At 29.4% G+C, this 22257-nt stretch overlaps 1 protein-coding gene and 1 long non-coding RNA gene across 5 annotated transcripts; both read left to right on the forward strand.

The window, feature by feature from the left end:
* Positions 1-2818: 2818 nt before the first annotated feature.
* On the forward strand, positions 2819-10928 carry LOC112737636 (phospholipase A1-Igamma1, chloroplastic). 2 transcript variants are annotated; one of them, XM_072215148.1, is made up of 5 exons: positions 2819-3702; positions 5931-6245; positions 7528-7754; positions 9774-9997; positions 10485-10928. In XM_072215148.1, exons 1-5 carry the CDS (start codon positions 2938-2940, stop codon positions 10685-10687), a joined length of 1734 nt encoding a protein of 577 aa, XP_072071249.1. In that variant the 5' UTR covers positions 2819-2937; the 3' UTR covers positions 10688-10928. The 2 variants fall into 2 exon arrangements, with proteins under 2 accessions (XP_072071249.1, XP_025643407.1); XM_025787622.3 differs by lacking the exon at positions 10485-10928 and having other exon boundaries at positions 9774-10191.
* A 672-nt stretch (positions 10929-11600) lies between these two features.
* Positions 11601-16599, forward strand: LOC140178373 (uncharacterized). Of its 3 annotated transcripts, none has more exons than XR_011871467.1 (4): positions 11601-12082; positions 12268-12338; positions 12933-13059; positions 16223-16599. It is a non-coding gene; the product is annotated as an uncharacterized lncRNA (long non-coding RNA). The 3 variants fall into 3 exon arrangements; XR_011871466.1 differs by lacking the exon at positions 16223-16599 and adding an exon at positions 13180-13645; XR_011871465.1 differs by lacking the exon at positions 16223-16599 and adding an exon at positions 13317-13645.
* The last annotated feature ends 5658 nt before the right edge of the window (positions 16600-22257 follow it).

Consider the following 22257-nt stretch of genomic DNA (forward strand, 5'->3'; position numbering starts at 1 on the left):
GTTTGGCCAAATTGAGATTGTTTCCTTCATGAAATAAGGAAGCAAGAGAAAAGAAAAACTTTTGTATCTGTACACTTCGAGAGTAGAAGACAATGGCATTTAGCCAGTAGAATAGGAAAGCTATGTGCTCATCATCTATAACAGGGTTACTGTCTGCATCCATATAATGAACAATAAAATCATTGTAGGAGGTCATGGGAGCAATATTGTATTGTTGCCTGGGTTGCATATCAGAAGTGAAATCTCGAAAACTAATTGTAATTCCTGTAATAACAGCTACGTCTAAAAGCGACATATCAAAAGAGGAGGAGTTGTAATTTGATGATCCATGCTGCTTCTGGCACATAAAAATGGTCACATCAGCTAGGTCAGCTCATGACATGAAACTTCCAACTCTGGTTAATACATGCAAAATAGGCAAAAATGTATACTTTTTCACTCACTTTTCTTCCACCCCTAACCTTCTTTTTCATGTTAACAAAATTAAATAATAATAATAATAATAATAATAATAATAATATAAATAAATAAATAATAAGCGGTAAAAATAACACATATAAAAATATTAATATAAAATACATTACAAAAAATACTGTTAAAATTGATGGTCAAATCGATCTTATTTTATATTAAGATTTTATTAATCCTGTTAGAATATTAAATAAAGAATACTGAGAGTACTAATAAAATATTAAAATTTATTTAAATTCATGTTTTTTTTTGTAATTTTTCATCTAAAAGTGATTTTGAATAATGTATTCAAACAATATTTAGTTTATTATAATTTATTTTAAATAAAAATTACCAAACATAAACTACGTTAATACTAACTCACTTTTGATCAAAATCAATTTTACAAAATCAATTTTATACAAATTTCCCTCAATATTTCATGCAAAATCAAATTTACTATAATATTTTATTAATTCTTTTAGTTTACCAGTTTCATTTTATTAGTTATGGAATATGAAAAAATAATTGTTAGTATTATTTTGATTATTATTTACGTTATTATTTTTTTTTGTTATTATTATTTTATATTAATATTTTTTATATGTGTTATTTTTATCGTTTATTATTTTTTATATGCTTTATTATTATTATTATTATTATTATTATTATTATTATTATTATTATTATTATTATTATTTAATCTTGTTAACCCCTAAAAAAAATATTAAGGGTGAAAGAAAAGTGAGTAGAGAAATATACGTTTTTGCCCATTTGGTATGTATTACACCAGAGTTGGAGGCTTTGTGTCATAGATGGCGTAGCTGATGTAGCCATTTCGCATGTGCCAGAAGCAGCATGGATTCTTAACCTGCAGGCGACGCAGCTGAGTTGGATACTCACACCCACTTCGCGTCCGATACTTTTGACTTGGTCCTGACCTGTATCTACTCTATTTAGTGGACGGCGAATTCCACTTTGCGAGCAACTCCGGGATTGGCCCTGCGCATTTTCATCAATTATTTCATCTATGCATATTTTAAAAATTAATAGTTTTTATATATTTATTTAAATAAAAAAACCTAAAAATTTTGTGGGATTCTATTTTTTTTAGACTATTTTGTCACACTTTATTTCTTTTGAACATAATAAAAATATTATTATTATTATTATTATTATTATTATTATTATTATTTCATTAAATTTTAAAAACAAAAAATATTAAGAATAAAAACATGAAATAATAACAAAAATATCAATCGGATCCAAATTAAATTCTTCCTACACCATACCTAATAAGAGATATAATGTTGATTGACTACAATTCTTAAAGATGAAAACGAGAAAACAAGATTACATGTATCAGAAAGACTAGTGTAATGTTTACCCGAAAAACAAAACAAAAAATCAATTTGTATTAGCCTATTCCGAATAATAAATGCTAGACAGGGCGTTAGGTCATCAAAATTCAATCTGCTTCATATATACACTGTTGGGGAAATTTGTAAATGCCATGAAAATAAGAAAAATGAATCATTTTGTATTTTGTATAATATCAAATATCATTACTTTATTACTTTAGAAATATATTGAAGTATAATTTTTTTTTTGCAAAAAATCTCAAATTAATGCCCAAGAAAATTAAATATAAGACAACAAATTAAAATTTTATATATATATATATATATATATATATATATATATATATATTTGTTTTTAGATTAACTAAAGATTTAACCTCTCCAATCAATTTAATTATGTCATATATATATAATGACTTTATTACAAATATTTATTAATAATTTATCATTTAACAAATAAATTAGTGCAAGAATTATAATCTGCACCAAAAAACACCTAAAAACTTTTCAAATATATATATATATATATATATATATATATATATATATATATATATATATATATATATATATATATATATATATAAAAGTATAAAAAATCATTATAAACACCAACTTGATACAGAAATATAACCTAGAAAAAGTTTAGTTTTATTTTTTATTTTAAATACGCGGTGTCGGCCAATTAAAACTCAAAAGCTCAAAACCCTTACATCACATATAAATCTCTAGAAGATTAATTTCAACATTAATTTACTCAAAAGAAAATTGACTCGCAAAGTCAAATTAATTAACACTAAATGATGCATACTAATAGGCTTTTACTTTAAAAAAAAAAAAGAAATCCTTTTTCATTTTAGAAAAATCAAGATTGAGTGTAAATAAAGTTAAGACATCCATGGTTGAATAGATGTATGTGATCATATGAATTTAAAATGTAACATGTGAATTACGTGTATAGTGTATGTCAATACTTAATACTATATTATATATCTCCACCTATGTATATGTAAAATACTTTTCCACCACTTTTTCTAAGTTGGCCATTTCTTTGGAAGCTTGGAGTTAGTTATAGCTCCACCATAATTATATTATTCTCATCTCCATCTTCGGTTCTTTCACTCCAATGGCATCAGCAACTTCAATCTCATACACACTCATCCCTTTCCACAAAACTCACAAAGAATCTAACCCTAAATCAACAATAACCCAATCCACAAAAACAAAACCCATCACTCTATGCATGACTTTCCAAGAAGCCAACAAAACCGCTATGTCACCAACAGCCACAACCACAACCACAAGGCAACAAACTTTGGAACAAGAACAAGAAGCAATGCAACATATATTTAGAAAAAAGCCCAAACACCCAAAAGAACACCACAACAAGCGGAGACTCCGCCACGTGTGGCGTGAGATCCAAGGCGAGAACGATTGGGCCGGGCTTTTGGATCCAATTGACCCAATTCTCCGCTTGGAACTCATACGCTACGGCGAGATGGCCCAGGCCTGCTACGACGCCTTTGACTTTGACCCGTTTTCCAAGTACTGCGGGAGTTGTAGGTTCACGCGCCGTAATTTCTTTTCATCCCTTGGGATGCCTCACACGCGCCATGGTTACAGTGTGACGCGGTATCTTTATGCCACCACGAACATAAACCTGCCGAATTTCTTCCGGCAATCGCGGTGGCCAAAGATGTGGAGCAAGAATGCGAACTGGGTGGGGTACGTGGCGGTTTCAGACGACGAAATGAGTAAGAGGATAGGGCGGAGGGACGTGGCAGTAGCGTGGCGGGGGACGGTGACGCACTTGGAGTGGGTGGCGGATCTCATGGATTTTCTTAAGCCTTTCTCTGCTAATAGCATACCTTGCCCTGATCCATATGTTAAGGTTTGCTTTGACTTTTGACTTTTGTGTAAACACATGCAATAACTAATTAACAATTTGAGAGTTGAGACTAAAAGTTACTGTCTGTTTAAGAATCAAAATTTATTTTTTTGAATTTTTGATTTATTAAAAATAATAATATTACTGTTTAATATAATTTTAAAATTAAATTATAATTTTTTTAAAATTATTTAAATATTTATAAAAAGTTAAAAAAATAATATCTCTCATAATAAATTTTTTTTATCATATTTCAAAGAAATATAAATATTTTTCGAATTAAAAAATTAAATACTAAATATTTTATTTATAAATTATTTTTTATATAAGTATTTATTGTTTAAACTAATTTTTTTAAAAAAATTTAATTAAATTATTTACCTAAACTAGACCGAACTCTTATTAATATTTAGATTATAGTAATAAAAAGTCAATCAAAAACTTAATTATTATATATTTATATATTGTATTATATATTTTTTATATATAATTTTTATTTTAATATATATTTTATATGATTAATTATTTTTTTATGTATATATAATATAATAATAATAAATTTATGAAAAATTTTGATGTGTATATATGGATTACAAAAAAACTACGTACACTTTCAAGAATTTGTTGGTACTCCAAAAATATATGAGAAATATATATTTATGTATTAAGAAAATTTATTAATTAGTGTACTACCCAATTTTATCAGAAAGGTGTTAACAAAACTAGGTAGCCAATATCTTTTTCACCTAATATTTTAACAAATTAGCCGATTTTCTAACAAAATGTTAAATAAAAAGAAATATTTAAAATTGTTGAAAAGCAAAATCTAAAACTTTTAACAAAAAAATATTTAAATTCATTAAAAATGAACCTCTAAAATCTAATAAAAAATATCTAAAATTATTAAAAAAATATTCAAAATCTAACCAAAAAAAATCTAAAATTATAAAAAAAAATCTGAAATTTCTAAAATTTCATATGAAATCTAAAAGTATTGTTTGTTTTTATTTACTTTTTAATGTACATTCTTAAAAAAAAAACCTGAAACCTCTTAAATTTAAAGATCTAAAACCTAAGTATGAAAAATATTCAAAATAATGCCTTTATTTTTAATAGTTTGGTTTCATTTACTTTTAATTGTACATTCCCAAAAAAAATCTGAAACCTGTAAAATTTAAATATCTAAAATCTAAGGATAAGAAATATATAAAATAATGCCTTCTTTTTTAATAGTTTGTTTTATTTATTTTTTATTGTAATTTCCCAGAAAAAATATTCGAAACATCTAAAATGTAAATATCCAAAATTCAGGTACAAGAAATATGTGAAATTCAGATTTTGAATTTTTATGGTTAGGTTTTAGATGTTTTTTTACAATAATTTTAGATTTTTTAGGTATTGAATTTTTTATAATAATTTTAAATATCTTTTTTGTTTGACTTTGAATTTTTTTTAGTTAAATTTTGGATATTTTGTTTTATTTAATTTTGAATCTTTTGGACTTATTTTGTAGTCCAATTAATAATTGGCTATTGTTGACTGATACTTTAATTGATTACTTAGTATGATTGATTATTAAATTTTTATCTTCTCTTAGTTTCAAAATGTAAACGGTAAATATGAGCAACAATTCACACATTTATGCTTATGTATGTATTTGATCATGGGTAAATCACTAAAATGATTCTTTAATTATTAAACTACAGAATAAATAATTCTAAATTTGTTAATAACAAAAATACTTTTAAAATACGATAAAAATATCTAACTATTAAATATATATTTTCAAAAAAAATTTAGAGAATGAATATTTTTGTGATTATTTTTTTTAAGTGCCAAAAGTATTTTTAAAAAATAAAAAAATCTCGAGATCAAATTATTTTTGTTTGATTAATTAATTGTATGTAAATTTTTGTATTAAATACACAAATAATTTGTTAAATATAAATGTTTATTTGTCATAAATAAAGAATTATACTTTAATTTTTGTTATTTTTATCATATTTTAAAATATTTTAAAAATATTTTAGTTGTTAACAAATTTAAAAGAGACTTTTGTCAATATTTTAATAATTCAAAGTATTTTTTGTTTTATAATTGATATTAAATTAGATGAAGAATTGTTATTGTAAAAATATTTTCATCACTATATCAGGTTTTTCTTTTTTTTACTCTCTAGTCTCTTCTAATAATCTCACTTTTCACAATGTTTCTCCAATCTATTATCACAGGTTGAATCAGGGTTTTTAGACCTTTACACTGAAAAAGATGAAAGTTGTGGTTACTGTAAATACTCAGCGAGAGAACAAATTCTTACGGAGATAAAGAGACTCTTAGAAATGTACCCTAATGAAGAACTCAGCATCACCATAACTGGTCACAGTTTGGGTGCTGCCTTGGCCATTCTGAGTGCTTATGACATTGTCGAAACCGGCTTGAATGTCGTGGCCGACAGCCGTGCTGTGCCGGTCTCGGTGTTCTCCTTCTCTGGTCCCAGAGTCGGAAATGCGAGGTTCAAGGAGAGGCTAGAAACCTTAGGACTGAAGGTATGTCCCAATAGAAATTAAACACCATTATATTCTTAACTTTTTTTTTTAATTGAAATTTAAAAAATTTAATTATTCTATTGTTTTCTGTAATTTTATTAAATTTATAATTAGATTTTTATATTTTTTTCTTTTTAATTGAGTCTATATAATATTTTTAAATTTATAATTAAGTTCTTTAATTTCTAATATAAAATTATTAGAATTAACTAAATATTTATCTGCAAATTAAAAGTTAAGAACCTAATTAAATATTTAACTATATATTTTTTGAGAAAAATATTCCGTTAATTTTAATATTTTTGATATGAAAATGATCTATTAAAAAATTAAAAGTAATATAGAGACTCAATTGAAAAGAAAAAAAATATAAAGACTTAATTATAAATTTAGTAAAATTATAAGGACCAATAGAATAATTAAATCAATTTAAAATTATATTGATATTATCTTTTCTAATTTCTTTGCTGTTAGGTTCAAGCTCTTTTTTTCTTGAAAAATAGGATAGTTTTATGTAAAAAATTACGTCTAGTTAAAATTTATGTTTATATAATTATATTCCTTTATATAATTATATTCTATTAATTTCAACTATATATTTTGTCACAATACGTAGAAACTTAGTTATAAAATCTAATATGATATAGAAATTAAATTAAAAAAAATATATAAGAATCTAATTGAAAATTTAATAAAATTATAGGGATCGATAAATTTACGATATTAAAGTTATTTGTAGAGGTACTAATTTGATTTACAATAAAAAAATTGAAAAATCGTTTCGATCGGATTTAAAACAGAAGAAGAATTGTTTTTTGGAAAAGTCCAGGGGCCAGCAACTTTATGGAATTTTAGCTAGCATGTAACCAGCAGAAAAACGTGAGTCATTGAATGAAATTTCATATCAATCTCACACCATTAACTCATTATTGATGGCTATTTAATGGCTACTAATCACAAAAATTACTGCCCCTAGCATTACTCTTGTTTTTTTTATCATCGAATTAAAACTAACAGATCGATCATGCATTTTGATTGTTGCCTTGTGATATATGTCCATTCTATTTTGTAGTAAAACTTAATTTTTATTTAAAAATAAAATATAGCATTTGACTTTTATCTATTCATTTAGCCTTAAGATTTGTATCATATTCTAAATTTTATTTTCTAAAAAAGTTTAAATTGTTGGTGAAAATATACAGTAATTTTATATTTAACATCCACATAATAAGATGAATATGACAAAATCATCTATCTATTATTGATTTGTTTATTTTATTAGGTATTGAGAGTGCTGAACGTTCATGATATGGTGCCGAAGTCACCGGGATTGGTGTTCAACGAGCATCTGCCGGCGGCGGTGATGAAGTTGGCGGAGGGGTTGCCATGGAGTTACTCACATGTTGGGGTAGAGCTGCCTTTGGATCATAAGAACTCGCCATTCTTGAACCCAAATGGTGATGCTATTTGTGCACATAACTTGGAGGCTCTCTTGCATTTGATTGATGGGTTAGTCTTATTTTATATTTAACATCCATTTTTCTAAACCTAATCTATATGGGATCATGTGAGTCATGTATAAATTAACAGTGGACCAATATTATATGAACAATAAAATATTTATTAGAATTTAGACACACAAATTAATATAATTTATATTTATATTTTTTAAAATTTATATACATGAATTAATAAAATTTATTTGTTAAAAATAATTTAAGTTTATAATGATCAAATAATAGTAAAAATATATTAAAAATTACTGATTTTTATAAATTTTTCATAATAAAATTTGGAAATAAAAGGACAAAATTTTCATTTTACAAGTCCACATGCAAATAATTAGGTGGGTTGTCATATTGCGGAAAATTAAAGGACGAAAAGACAGAGTGTACAACTTAGAATAACTCATCATCATATCATATGCTTAAAATATTTGAACCTTATAAAGTTAATTAGGCAACATAATTTTTTAAGAAGACCTCAAAATGATGTTCCTACCGCTATTGATTAGTCATATAAGCTTCTTTGTCTCTATTAGATGAGATAAGGATAGAACTATAATGGCATGAAACTCATGAGTTGGGTTACCTATAATATAATGCTAGTTTCATATACACAAAAACATTTGAATAATCAATTTGAGGATGAAAAGGTGTATATATATATATATATATATATATATATATATATATATATATAGTCACTATCTCTTTCATATTTGAATACTTATAATTTAATGATGATGATGGCAATGCACAATGAAAATGGCTGTCTAACCAATAAGAGAGCTTGATACTATATCAAAAAGGAAGAGAGAGAGAATTTGTTAAAAGGATAAAACAAAGTGAATTTTCTCTTCTTGATCACATATTATAAATTGTACAAAAATAACACTAGATGCATCGTAAAATCCAATAACCAAGACACACCAAATAAACCTCAGACAAAAGCTTTAGAAATTAAATTGTGTTGATGATATTGATGACTTAGGGGTGTTTATGGTTTGGTTCGGTCTGAAAATTTGGTTCGATTTTGAATTTTTTAGAGGTTAATTTGGTGTAATTTTATTGGATTTTGGGTTGGATAAGGGTTTCAAAAATAGACCCGATCATTATTTTGGGTTGGGTATGGACCATAGTTTGGGTCACCCGAATTCGGTCCGGTGGTCCGGTCATCATACACAATTAATATTTTGTGTTATTAGTGATGGATGATGGCTATTCTTATGTGGAATTTAAGTATTGTAAACTTTAATATTTTGTGTTATTAGTCATTATCAGACTATAAATTCATGTTTTATATTTAAATTGCATAAGACTTTAGACTAATGCATAATATTGTGTTATTTGTATTGATTTAAATATTTGGTGTTATTAGACAATATTAGTATTAATTGTGGTTATGCTTTAATTTTAGGAAAGTGTTGGTTCTTGTTACATTTTTCTAAGTGAATTTTACCATGTCAAATAATGGTTGGAGTCTTGAAAATTTGGATATTTTCACATGCTAACTTACAAGAAGGTAATATTAATGGCCCGATTTTCACTCGGTTTTTATCTGGTATAATTGTGGTCCGAAAGTGTGTAGGTTTTATCGGGTCTAAGGCCGGGTTCGAGTCTAACAAATAAGTCCAGTATATATTTCGAGTCGAGTTTGGGTCACAACAAACCTAGTTTCACCCGACCTGTGAACACCCTATGATAACCTATACATGCTTATTAATTTTTTTATAGCAGCTCCTTTTTTACATTTAATGTCATTTTGAATAAATTATTACATGTCATTGAAAAATTAATATATCACCTAATATTTATTTTGAAACGATATATTTAAAATAAATTGACTATAAATATATTATTTTTTAATATGCTAATTTAATCAGAATTCAGAATACTAGTTATTTTGAAACGAAAAGAAAAATATTTCCATCACTCATGAAGTGATGGGTTGATTTTAATTAATATTTTGCTTGGTTAAATAAATTAAACCTAGTTAAATTGTAGTTTGATGATGATGATGATGTAGGTACCATGGAAAGGGTGAAAGATTTGTTCTAGCAACTGGTAGGGACCCTGCTTTGGTGAACAAGGCATGTGATTTCTTGAAAGACCATTACTTGGTTCCACCAAATTGGAGGCAAAATGAGAATAAAGGCATGGTCTTGAGCCATGATGGTAGATGGGTTCAGCCTGAAAGGCCCAAACTTGATGATCACCCTGAAGATATGCATCACCACCTCAAGCAATTAGGTCTAGCTACTTCATATGATATTTGAATTAAACTAAATTGAATTAAGTTAAATATATGTACATGTCACGTGTTATGTATGTATGTATAGTTAATGAACACATTGAATAGCCTATTAGTTGGGTCCTAAGTAAATAATGTGCATATATAAAATTTGAAAATGTGATGAAATTCAAGGACATATGTGATTGATTAATTTTACTAATTAGTTGGCCTTGTGAATTATATATAAAGTGATTTAACTTTTATATTTTTTTAGTAAATCTGATTATGAAAAATTTAGGCGCTAAAAAATTGATTACAGAAAAACTAAATAAAGTTTATATCCATAAAAGAGAAATTATGTTCCCAAAAAATATCCAATCATTAAATTTTCATTGACTTTATTTAAAGAACACGTTAAATTTTAAAATTAACTCTATCACTAATCATTTTCAACCTTTAATCCTCCTGCTATGTCTCCTTTTTCATCTTCTCTTGGGACGACAGCGCCAAGCTCTAGATCCTCAGCCCTCCTCCTCCCTCAAGGAACACTCCTACTACGTCTACTTCGGCGTATGAACCCCTGCCACGCCAATGTTTTTGCGTCTGCCTCCGGCGACAACACCCTTTGCACGTGGGATGTTTGTGAACCTTCGTCCACCATGGTGTTTTCTTCTCAGGAATTATTTGAGGTGTTAACTTGTGATTAGAACAAATACGACGATTACATAATTGCAACTACTTTGGTGGATAAAAGTATCAAGGTTTTTACTGTACATACAGAATTTGATGATATCTTACTCTTATGATATATGATGGTTTGTGTTTAGAATTTTATGGTAGAAAATGCGTTTGTGAGTCGATATGATCACCAGATCACACGAAATTTGTCACTGGTATTGATATGAATTTTAATTTCTTGTTGAAGACTTGATAGGCACTACTAATTGGGATGAGTTGTTTATGTTTGGCAGTATAACTGGTACTAATAAAATTTTGTTGACTCAAAATCAGGCACAGTAGGATGATTGTTGACATGATTAATTTTAGAATTTAATGTGTATTTTAAATAAAGTCAACAAAAATTTAATGATCGAATATTTTTGTCGAATATAATTTATTTTTTATATGGGTATAAAATTTGTTTAGTTTTTTCGTAATCAATTTGATCGTCTAAATCTTTTATGATTAAAAAAAGGCTATTTACTCTATATTTTTATTATAAAAAGAAGCTATTTAATTTGTATTAAAAAAATCTTGAAACTAATAGTGTCCAGTTAATATTTAAACAAAACAAAAACTCAAAACTTTTAAAATAAGAATATTTAAAACTTAATTGAACAAATTTTAAAATTTAAATTTAACAAAAACTTATTTTTAGTAGATTTTATACTGAATTTATTTGATAATCTATTATAACATCTATTGACTAAAACTTATTTGTATTGTATATTTTTACATTTTTGTATCGTCATACATTTTTCTCGATCTTTGCGTGATTCTTATTAGAAAAGTATTCATTACCAAGAAACTATCTGCCAGCCTTTGACAACAATAATTAATTTTTTTTTATATTTTAAAAAAATAAAATTTGAATAATTAAGATTTAATCAAAATATATCCTTTCATTTTCATTTTCACTCAGAAACCCTAATCTCTCTCCCAAGCCCCACGCCGCCCTCTCTCCACCCTAGTTTCCTTGCATCCGTTGCCGCCCCCTCATCCACCGTTCGCGCAGGAAAGACAGTCAGTATCACGCGTCTGCTTCACCGTCATCGCATCCCTTCGACCACCCTTCCTCGCGTGCAGCCGAGCTCCCACTCGTCGCCTCGCCGCCGCACGTCCTCCATCGCAACTGTGACGCATCCCCGCCTTGCCGGTGCACCGTCTAGAGTTCGCGAGCTCCCGTCGCCGCTAGGTACAGCCATTGATGCAGCACGCCTTGCGCTACACGCGTCTGAGTTTTCGCCACTGTAGGCCTTCTGAGCCAGCACTGCCTGTCCTTCCACGTCAATCTCCTCTTGCTGCCAGTCCGTTCTATTTGGTCGCTGCTGCAGGCCTCCCGAGAGAGCAACGCAGGCGGATTGTTTTTGAATTTGAATCAGGTACAGTCACTCAATGGTTCAATCTCCCTCTCCAAATTTCTGATTTGTCCAACTGCATGTGTATGGTGTTTGAATTTTAGAGGATCAAGTATGTTATTCACTGTTTTTGGAATTTTTGTTGGTGTTATATGTGAATCCACAAGTGTATGGTGTTTGAATTTTGAAATTATTTTTACTGGCTGTAGTCCCAACTCTTCGACGCACCAAGGTGGCTCGCTGCAATAAATGCAATCATGGAGAAGCTGTGTTTTTTCAGGTAAATTTCATCTCAATGGCATTGAAGAATTGCTTTTCTTGTTATTTGATTTGATATTAAATATTTGAGGAAAGGGAGAAGAGGGTGTTCTAATCCAATATATGGGCAATTCCAAATTTCCAATGATTGTGTATCCCATAAGTAGGATTCTGATTTTGCAATTTAGGAATTTTGTTCTGTTGTGTGTGTTCATGGAATAATAAGTAGAGCCATTTATTTGACTCGTTGAAAGTCATGAATTATTTTGTGGATAAATTAAAATCTTGACTAGTCAGTAAAGATTTCAACTTGTATCACCTACTAAAGAACAAAATTTGTCTAAGGAAAGCCTGTGAGTGTTGTTGCTTCAACAGGAATATTTCTAACTTAAACTTCATTCTATAATACACTGAATATGTTTGTAATCTTACTCCCTTAAGCTGTGGATTTTTCATTTTTTGAGGTTTCAGATGTGTCTTCTTCTATTATTTTACATGTTTCTTTTTTATATATTCTGAATGTTTCTATTTCGTAAGTTTCAATTTTTTTTTTTATGATTTGAATTTTTTTTTGTTAAAGGTTTTGAATTATTTTTGTTATTGTATATTTGCAAAGTAAAAAACATACAAGAAGAAGATGACGACATCCGAAAATAGTCTTTACATGAGAGTTCTGGTTGTTGATGATGATCCAACATGGCTCAAGATCCTTGAAAAGATGCTCAAGAAATGCTCTTACCAAGGTAATTAGTAACTGTTTCTTTTACTCATCATATCATTGCTATGGTTTGTTGATATTATTAGGGTCCAATTATTAATATAATAAGGGATGATGTTTTCTTTCCTTTTCTTTTCTATTTTAGAATAGTTACAATTTCTTGTTGCTGGTGCGTGTTTATACAAGTGACTCTTATTACAAATAAAACAAGCATATCTTATATATCCTACTCTGAATCCGATCTCTTATTTTTCAATGACTACATGTTGTTTGGCAACCAAGGCTCTGAAGAAGCTTCAAGAGAGGAAAGATATATGATTTGGTGTGGATTATTTTTTAATGCAAATCGGATGTTCCAACTATGATATATGATTTGTTTTTGGTGGAATTCTTTTATGCAAGTTGTATGTTTCCTTTTAAATTTGTTCTAATTTTTGTCTTGGTAGGTAGCAACAATGATAATTTTGTGCATTTTTTTTTATCTTTTGCAAATTAGTAGTGAAATTTTTATGTAAATCAGTTGATGATTATTAACTTGAGTTTTGCTAGTTGCTTAATTAGCTTGATGAAATATGCATATATGGCTCCACAACAATATGATTCACATTAAACTTGTGTGCTTAATTAATAATTTTGCATTATTTATGCTTCAATTCATCGCGGCGCATGCATTGATGCACATTATTCTTTTCAAATTGGATATTACTACTCTCTTTAATTTGCTTGCTTTCTTTTTGTTCAAATGTATATACTATGGAAGAGTTTCACCTAATAAAAAAAGGCACGCAAATTTTGAATGTGTGGGGTAAATGCTTCCAAATTAAATATTGCTATTTGTATACTATTTCTTATCCTTTGGGCGCACATTTTAATTGTTAATTTGGGAATAAATTCTCACAATTGCGATTAATAATTGAAGATTAAATATTTGCATTTTAACTTAAATAAACAATCTAATGAGTTCTTTAATATTTTCTCATTTTTTTATTATTTAATGGTGAGCATTATTTGATCTTCCGCAGTATAGTAGTAGCTTTTTTTATATAAACCAGTGGAAGTTTTTTTATTTATTATGTTGGATCAAAAAGCAATAATTGGTATTTTTTATTTGATTCACTCTACACTTTTAGAGAATTTTGAATCAACACTAGTTATATAAGTTCTATTTGTGGAGGAAACAACTTGGGAGCTTCTGGTTAGTAAAAGTCAATTTTCCAAGTTTATATTGGCAAGTTTTTAAAGAAATATATTTTTTTTTGGTTTACTAAAAGGAATTATTAGGAAGACAATGCACAAAAATTATATCCTCTCAAGACACTACCTATTAAGACACATCTACAAAAGACACTTCCATAAATAGATGTATAACAAAGACACTTCCATTAAAAAGATATATCCTTTGAACACACTTCTAATAGAAGACACCCCTATTAAAAAGATATATCATTTAAAAAGATATATCTTCTCAAGATATATACACAAAAAACACTTCCGTTAAAGAAGACACATTTTTAGAAGACAAGTCTATTAAAAGACACATGTATAAAAAAGACACATCCTTTTAATAAAACATGCATAAAAAGACACTTCCATTGATAAAACTTACCACCTGAAGACACTTCCAATAGAAGACATATCCATTAAAAAGACATCTCATTTAAAAAGATATATTTTTTGATTACACATTCACAAAAGACATCTCCATAAAAAGACACATTCTGAGAAGACATGTCCATTAAAAAGACACATGTAAAGACATATCCTCTGAAATCACATTTACCAAAAGGCAATGTAAATTATGGAGGAATGTAAATTATGGAGGAAGGTGTTCTGCACGGTGAAAATCAATGTAAATTAGGTTTACTATTTGGTAAATTGGGTTAACCATGTGTAATAAGGGGTGTGTTAATTTATGATTTATGGGCTTTAGATCCAGCCCAATAGAAATTGGCAAAAGTTGGCAGACTCCTTTTTGGTAACGTAGCGTGGTTGTTCTTATTATATATACTCTGATGGTGGAATAGATACTCTCATTAAATTTGTGCATGATTGTACAACCCCAAAAAAAAAGTTGCACGGATGATTTCATTATATGTGGTTTTCAGGATTTTTTTAAAAAATAAAATAAAAATTATTTATTTTTTAAATATATTTTTAAATTTTTTAAATATGATTTTTTTTTGTTCAAAGCAAGTTCGCCGCACCGGAAAATCTTATAATTTTTAATTTTTGAATAAATGACAATTTGTATCCATAAAAGATAAAAACACTAACATATATACTTATATTAGATCGAAACTAAACTTGTACTCATACAAGTCTGTGTGATAAAAGTACTCTACGTGGCACTCCAACTCTCTAAAGACAAGATACTTTTGTCACACAGAAAACATCTTGTATGGTACAAGTTTAGTTTCGATTTAGTGTGGTAGCGTTTTCATCTTTCATGGGTATAAATGACCATTTATTCTTTAATTTTTTATAGAGTTCGCCTAACTCCGACGAATTTCAGTTCAAATTTAAAAAAATGACTAATTCAAATTTTTAAACTTCACAATGGATAATGACAACCATTATCATCGTCTCCAAAATACATAAAAATACACAAGAATACATAAGAATAAATCCTATTTTAATTGGGAAAATAATGTTTTTTTATAATAATTATTTTTTTAAATATGACTTATTCTCGTGCATCTATGTAATTTGGAGACGATGATAATAGTTATCATTGTCACCAACAATTTTAAAGAATGAGATTTTAAAAAATAATAATTTTTATTTTATTTTATTTTAGTAAAAAATCTGTAATTTTTATAAATAAATATGCTAAGTGTATACTATAATTAATTATTAACATAAAATATATTAAAATATAAAATATTATATATATATATATATATACTAATTTTGATACTTAATTTTAGTGTATAAATATTTTTATTTTATAAATAATTCCTTTTACAGGTCAATGTCTTACTTGCATCTTATTTTTTAAATAAATAATGAGACAATATTACACATAATACATTTTTATAACATTCGATCGGAAGATATCTATTTCATTTTTTTTAATTTGTGGCTTTAATAATCAAAACACAAAAGGTGATCCTGATTGTACGGTCTCAAATAATAGTTAGGCAATAACATATTTAATAATAGTTTTTTTTTTTTTTGGTTTCCCACAGTATCCCCCAGCCCGGCAGGCCAAGGACTAATCCGCCGCGGTACTGAGCTCCATTTAAGGGTTTGCCGCTGGCCAATGGGTTGCTGCATGCACAAGGCGGGATTCGAACCCCCGACACTTGCTTAAGCGGACTAGTGAGCTAACCACTAGACCAACCCAACTTGGTTATATTTAATAATAGTTAGGCAAGAACATTATTGACATAGAAGAAAAATAGTAGAAAAAAGTAGCAAGAGCTACGTGTTGGTGATCTCAAAGCACAAAAAATCTCTCTTGGAGATATTATTTCATTTGAAAGTGTAAAATATTGTACCATTCCAGCTGTCTTCACAAATAAAAGGATCATATGATATATGCACATGATTTTTTGGGTGTTGAGATCTTAAGTTCATAGCATATATGAATCTCCATATATGTTTATTTTTGTATATTCTCTTTTTCTATCACATAAACAATGCCAAGAGAATTTTTTAATTTCTTTTAATGAATGTTCAGAGAATTTAAACGGATCTTTTGCAAGGTTGTTCCATGCAGAAACTTATAATTAATGAAAGGCAAAGTTGACGGTTAATTTTTTCAGATATTATCAAAAGATAATATGGAGATATTATACTAATTTGGTATATGTATCGATATGGGAGATTGAGAATACAATAAAAATTGTTATTAATGATTTTAGGTATAGACAAAATGCTATAAAAATAAGATTAACATTTGTGAATAGGATAAAAAATATAGAAAATGAAACTAATGATTTTAAGTAGGACAAAAATGCTTCCGAAATCTATGTCATCATAAAATCGTTAGTGCCAATTTCCTTGTATAAAAATTTTGAAATTATTTGATTTATAAACGTGAGTAACGATTTGTTTATTAACTTCTCTATATATAGAGCGCGTGAATATAATGTCTTGCAATTATTGATATTTGCTCTTTTTAATGCTCTTTTTTTACTTCGTATTCCTCTTATTTCTCTTCTTTGTTGTGTGTAAATTATTTTTTTTATTCATATTTTTGGGTAAATTTTTTTTATTCATTATAGTTATACAATTATTTCCTTTTAAGACTATGATATTTAGTTAATTCGTTCTATTTATTATAATAGAAATTTAATTTTCGTAATCACAAAAATGAATAATAATATTAGTTTTAAAATTTATTGTAATGGTCAAATTTTATCTGAAACAACTGAAGATGTGATATTTATATGTAATAATCCTTGTATATGTATTCTTTTTTTTATGGTGTCGTTCGAAAAATTTAAGAGTTATATTTGTCAAAATACTGATCATATGCCAAAGAGGGTGACAAATATTTTATACAGACAACCTATATTAGTGTTCGGTGGATTCATTCAATTTCAGGCGATGTGCATCAATGATGACACAAGTCTACAAGAGATGTTCTTAATTTACTATCAAGCCCAATCACAAGTGTCTATTATTGAGTTGTATGTGGAGTACGAACAATTACCGAATACGGTCGAAGAATATGATCATGATTTCGATTGAAAAAGTTATAACGGTGACAGCGAAGAGGAATATGAAGGCAATTACGATTTTGTTGATCCGAATGCAGACAAGGAACAAGAGGACAGCACCGTTGAGTCAGACGTGGAAGACATCGCAAATGCACTAGCAAGTGAGCATCCATTCGAAGAACCGTCTTTCATGTGCTCTTTGGATCTCGATGCCATGAATGCTCCAGAATTTCCAGAGTATGCCAATGCAGGTTTGTAGTTGCATCACACCGTATTTGGATTAATAATTTAAATATTATGTTTGTATATTAATATTATGCACTATGTAAATATGGTGTTGCGGTGTTACTGCAGATCCACCTATGGTCATAGATGGTGAATTTGTCATAGGGATGGAATTTAATTCTAGAGAGACCGTGATAAAGACAGTTAAAGATTATACCATTCATAGAGGTGTTGATTATCAGGTTTTTGAGTCTAAGTTGACGACATTTTACGCAAAATGTGTGCAATATGGGCAAAGCTGTCATTGGCTTATCAGGCTTAGCATGATGCGAAGAAAGTATTGTTGAGAGATTAGACGATACAATGACAGCCATACTTGTATTAGAGCCATCATTTTTCAGGATCATTCAAAGTTGGACTCAGACACTATTGCAGAAGCGATTAAGCCATTGGTAGATGCCGATCCATCTATAAAGGCGCGATCAGTGATTGCAAATGTCCAATCGAAGTTTAACTATACGATTAGCTATCGCAAAGCATGGTTGGTTAAGCAGAAGGTAGTTGAAAAAAATTTTGGAGGGTGGAAAGCTTCTTATGAAGCGTTGCCCACATGGTTTGAAGCAATAGTGAAGAAAAAGCCATCAACAGTCATTGAATATGAAATGTTACCTTGCTACCGTGGGGATAAATTGGCTGCGGATGTCAGGATTCAAAACCGAGTTTTCTGGAGTTTCTACCCATGTATTAAAGCATTCAGGCAATGCAAGCTGATTGTACAGGTAGATGGCACATACTTGTATGAAAAATATAAAGGAGCGTTGTTAGTTGCAGTTTCTCAAGATGGAAACAACAATATTGCGCCAATTGCCTTTGCGCTTGTAGAGGGTGAGACATCAGATGTATGGTTCTTTTTCCTTCATCATTTGTGAACCCATGTGGTGACGAAGGATGGAGTGGGACTTATCTCTAATCGACACGAGTCTATTAGGTCAGCAGTTTTTCGTTGTGATGGAGCATGGGAGCCACCAAGGGCTACACACATGTTTTTCATTAGGCACATAGCATCCAACTTCTTGAGAAAGTTCAAGGCACCATTCATGCAAAACCTTGTGGTGAACGTAGGTAATTAACGTGTTCTATTTAAACTCTTATACATCTTGTGGTAATGTTTCCAAGGGTGGTTATCATTGTTTGTTTTCATTGTATCTTATTTTCCAGGCTATTCTAGGACGGTGGGTGAATACAAAATTCGTTACCAGAGGTTGCATAGGCGGGGTGAGGCATACACTCGTTGGCTAGATCGGATTCCCGTGAGCAACTCTTTGGCATATGATGGTGGCCATCGATGGGGTCATATGATGACAAACCTAGTGGAGTGCATCAATGGGGCGTTGAAGGGTGCGCGCAATCTTCCCGTCACAACACTTGTAAAGGTAAATTTTTACAGACTGAATGATTTGTTCACAAGGAAAAGGGATGACACTGAGACTCGTATTCGAGTTAGACATTTATTCTCCGAAACAGTGACCGAAAATATTCAGGAAAATTTTATTATGGCTAGAAACATCATGGTTAGTTGCTACGATAAGCAGAATGAGGTTTTCGAGGTGTGGAAGATGCCCAGTGGTGTCGAGTATGCTGTAGACCTACGACGTAGGCACTGTGACTGTGGTTATTTTCAAGTACATCGCTTTTCATGTCGTCATGTCTTTGCATGTTGTGCAAAACCAACGTCTTGAGTGGCAAGTTTACGTACACGAGGTGTATCGAATGAATGAGATCCGAAAAGTGTACAGAGCTAGATTTAGGCCGTTGGGCAACCCAACAACCTAGCCCGTGTATGGAGGGCTACGGATGATACCTAATCCGTCACTTAAGAGAGTTACCAAATGTCGTCCCAAACAAACTCGCTTTTTGAATGAGATGGACACACGATCAATGCGACGTCCAAGACGTTGTAGGCTAAGTGGTGTAGAAGGTCACAGTCGTAGTAGGTGCCCCCAGCACGCCGGACCTAGTGCACACAAGTCAGACCCACCGTCATAGTATATTATAGGAAAGGCTGAGGGCATACGTTAAAGAGTTTAAAAGGACGTCGAGTCTATTAATGACAATTACCATGTACTAGTAATGAAGAAAAAGTATGCATCTAGGTTAAGCATTGATATTTCTAGTGAATCTAGTAGTTTCTCATAGCATGGATATAAATAAAATTAACATCATGGACATAGCCATTAAATAGTACATCAAACTAGAATCGTCCGAATCACAAAATACATCATGAAACAACAAACCAATTTGCTACACGTACTTTGTAAATTTTTTTTACTGTGTTCACCACTTTTTTGTACTTGTTCGACATAGCTTTCTTTATCGCTGATTGGGGTATATCTCTTTTGGCTTTGACGAGGTCGATCTACCATCAAATTGTAGCCTTTGTCCCATTCTTCTTTTGCTGCTGTTCTAGTCACACCTTCCAACGAATACATCATATCTCAATGTACTTGTACGTAACAAATGTAACATTAATCACAATTATATAAGGGTTATAATGCTATAGACAGACACTACAATACCATCACACTATAATAATTACAATTATATTACCTCCGTTCGGCCTAGGTTGCTTATTTTTATCGTCGCCGTCATCATCATCATCATCTTCATCCGAATCGTTTTCCTCATCATCCTCGTCACTTGAATCTATCTTATCATGGTATGGACCGTATATGCGTTATGCAAACTAGATTGATGAATCAATGAGGTTAAGATCAATTCTTGGTATATATGCACTAGTGCCAGAGTTGTACTCGTGACCAATACCTCGAAGCTACATCTTTGATTCTTGAACTCTGAGGATCAAAGCTACATCTTCTAAAGTGATAGTACATTCACCTATAGGGAGATGGAATGTATGAGTCATTAGATTTCACCGTTCTACTAAGGCATTGATCAGGGCCGTTTGTCTTAGAATTTTTCGAATATGAAACACGTAAAAACCAGCAACTGTTAAATATGGTTCTATTATCTGATTATATGGTTTTGGAGCATATAAATGTCTCAGTCCAATTACTCTAGAACTTGATAGAGATAATCAACACATAGTGATAACTGTTAAAATAATAATAATAATAATAATAATAATAATAATAATAATAATAATAATAATAATAAGTATAAAAATGCACTCGTAGATGGAATATCTTTATTTTCAATTAACAATTTGAATATATACATACTGGTAACAACCTGTCACAATGCAATAATAACAAGGATAAAATAATAATAATAATAATATTGTAAACATAAACATGCACATAATAATAGTAACATTAATCAAATATTAACTCCAATAACATTTTATTGATTTTATAGAAAAATACAAATAATAATAATAATAATAACAATAATAATAAAACTAAATTATTACTTTTTTTTACAATATCCTTCGATAATTTTTTTTTATTATTAACAACAATAAAATAAAGAAATTTTAACAACAATTAAATAATAATAACAATAATTATGTCAAATTTTGATCAATAACAATTACAAAAACAGTTTTCTAATAATAATATTTTATTAAATTATAAAAGAATGATAACAACATCCAGCAATAACATGTGTAATAATGACAACAATACCAACATTATTAACATTTTTAAGATTACAAAAAATAAATTATAACATCAATAATCACAATAACTATTAAAAATTAATAACAGTAAACATATAACTATGTCAACAACAACAACAACAACAACAACAACAACAATAATAATAATAATAAGAAAATAGTCACTAAACTCTTAAAAACAGGATACTCACATGTTTAAATAGACTAATTACTATGTTCATATTAACTTAATACACTCAAATATATTATTATAACTAACTTATAACACTACACGAAACACGGGAGTTACCAACGGACAATGACAAAGCTCAACGATCGTGGTAACCAATTGTAACATATTGCATTTATATGGCCAAATTTTGCAAAATTTTTCGATGTTCCTGTTTGTTCGTGACCAACTTGAGATGTGTTTTCTCATTTGCTACAGACTCAATGATCACCGTGACAAAATGGAACGATGTCCACTTCTAATTCCGCGCTTAATTTAGCATTTCCCTCCAACCCTTTCAAAATATTTTTATGCAGTTCATATTTTTCTCAAATTTAAAACTTAACCTCAGATAAATATCTTGTCAGTTTCCCGAAAGTTGGTTTCTTCTCCCTCCTCAGAATCAATTTTTACACTTTCTGTTAAAGTTATTAATTTTCACTTGTTTGATTAAATAGTAATTTCTTAGTGTGGTTATGTTGTTCA

This window comes from Arachis hypogaea, chromosome 2 (genome assembly GCF_003086295.3).
Source record: "Arachis hypogaea cultivar Tifrunner chromosome 2, arahy.Tifrunner.gnm2.J5K5, whole genome shotgun sequence".
NCBI classification, from domain to species: Eukaryota; Viridiplantae; Streptophyta; class Magnoliopsida; order Fabales; family Fabaceae; genus Arachis; species Arachis hypogaea.

What these genes read in the sequence shown, in the direction of transcription:
- LOC112737636 (XM_072215148.1), top strand. Translation starts at nt 2,938, where the DNA reads ATGGCATCAGCAACTTCAATCTCATACACACTCATCCCTTTCCACAAA. An exon ending in GCCCTGATCCATATGTTAAG is followed by an intron (nt 3,703 to 5,930) that starts GTTTGCTTTGAC and finishes CTATTATCACAG; the next exon opens with GTTGAATCAGGGTTTTTAGA. An exon ending in CTCTTGCATTTGATTGATGG is followed by an intron (nt 7,755 to 9,773) that starts GTTAGTCTTATT and finishes ATGATGATGTAG; the next exon opens with GTACCATGGAAAGGGTGAAA.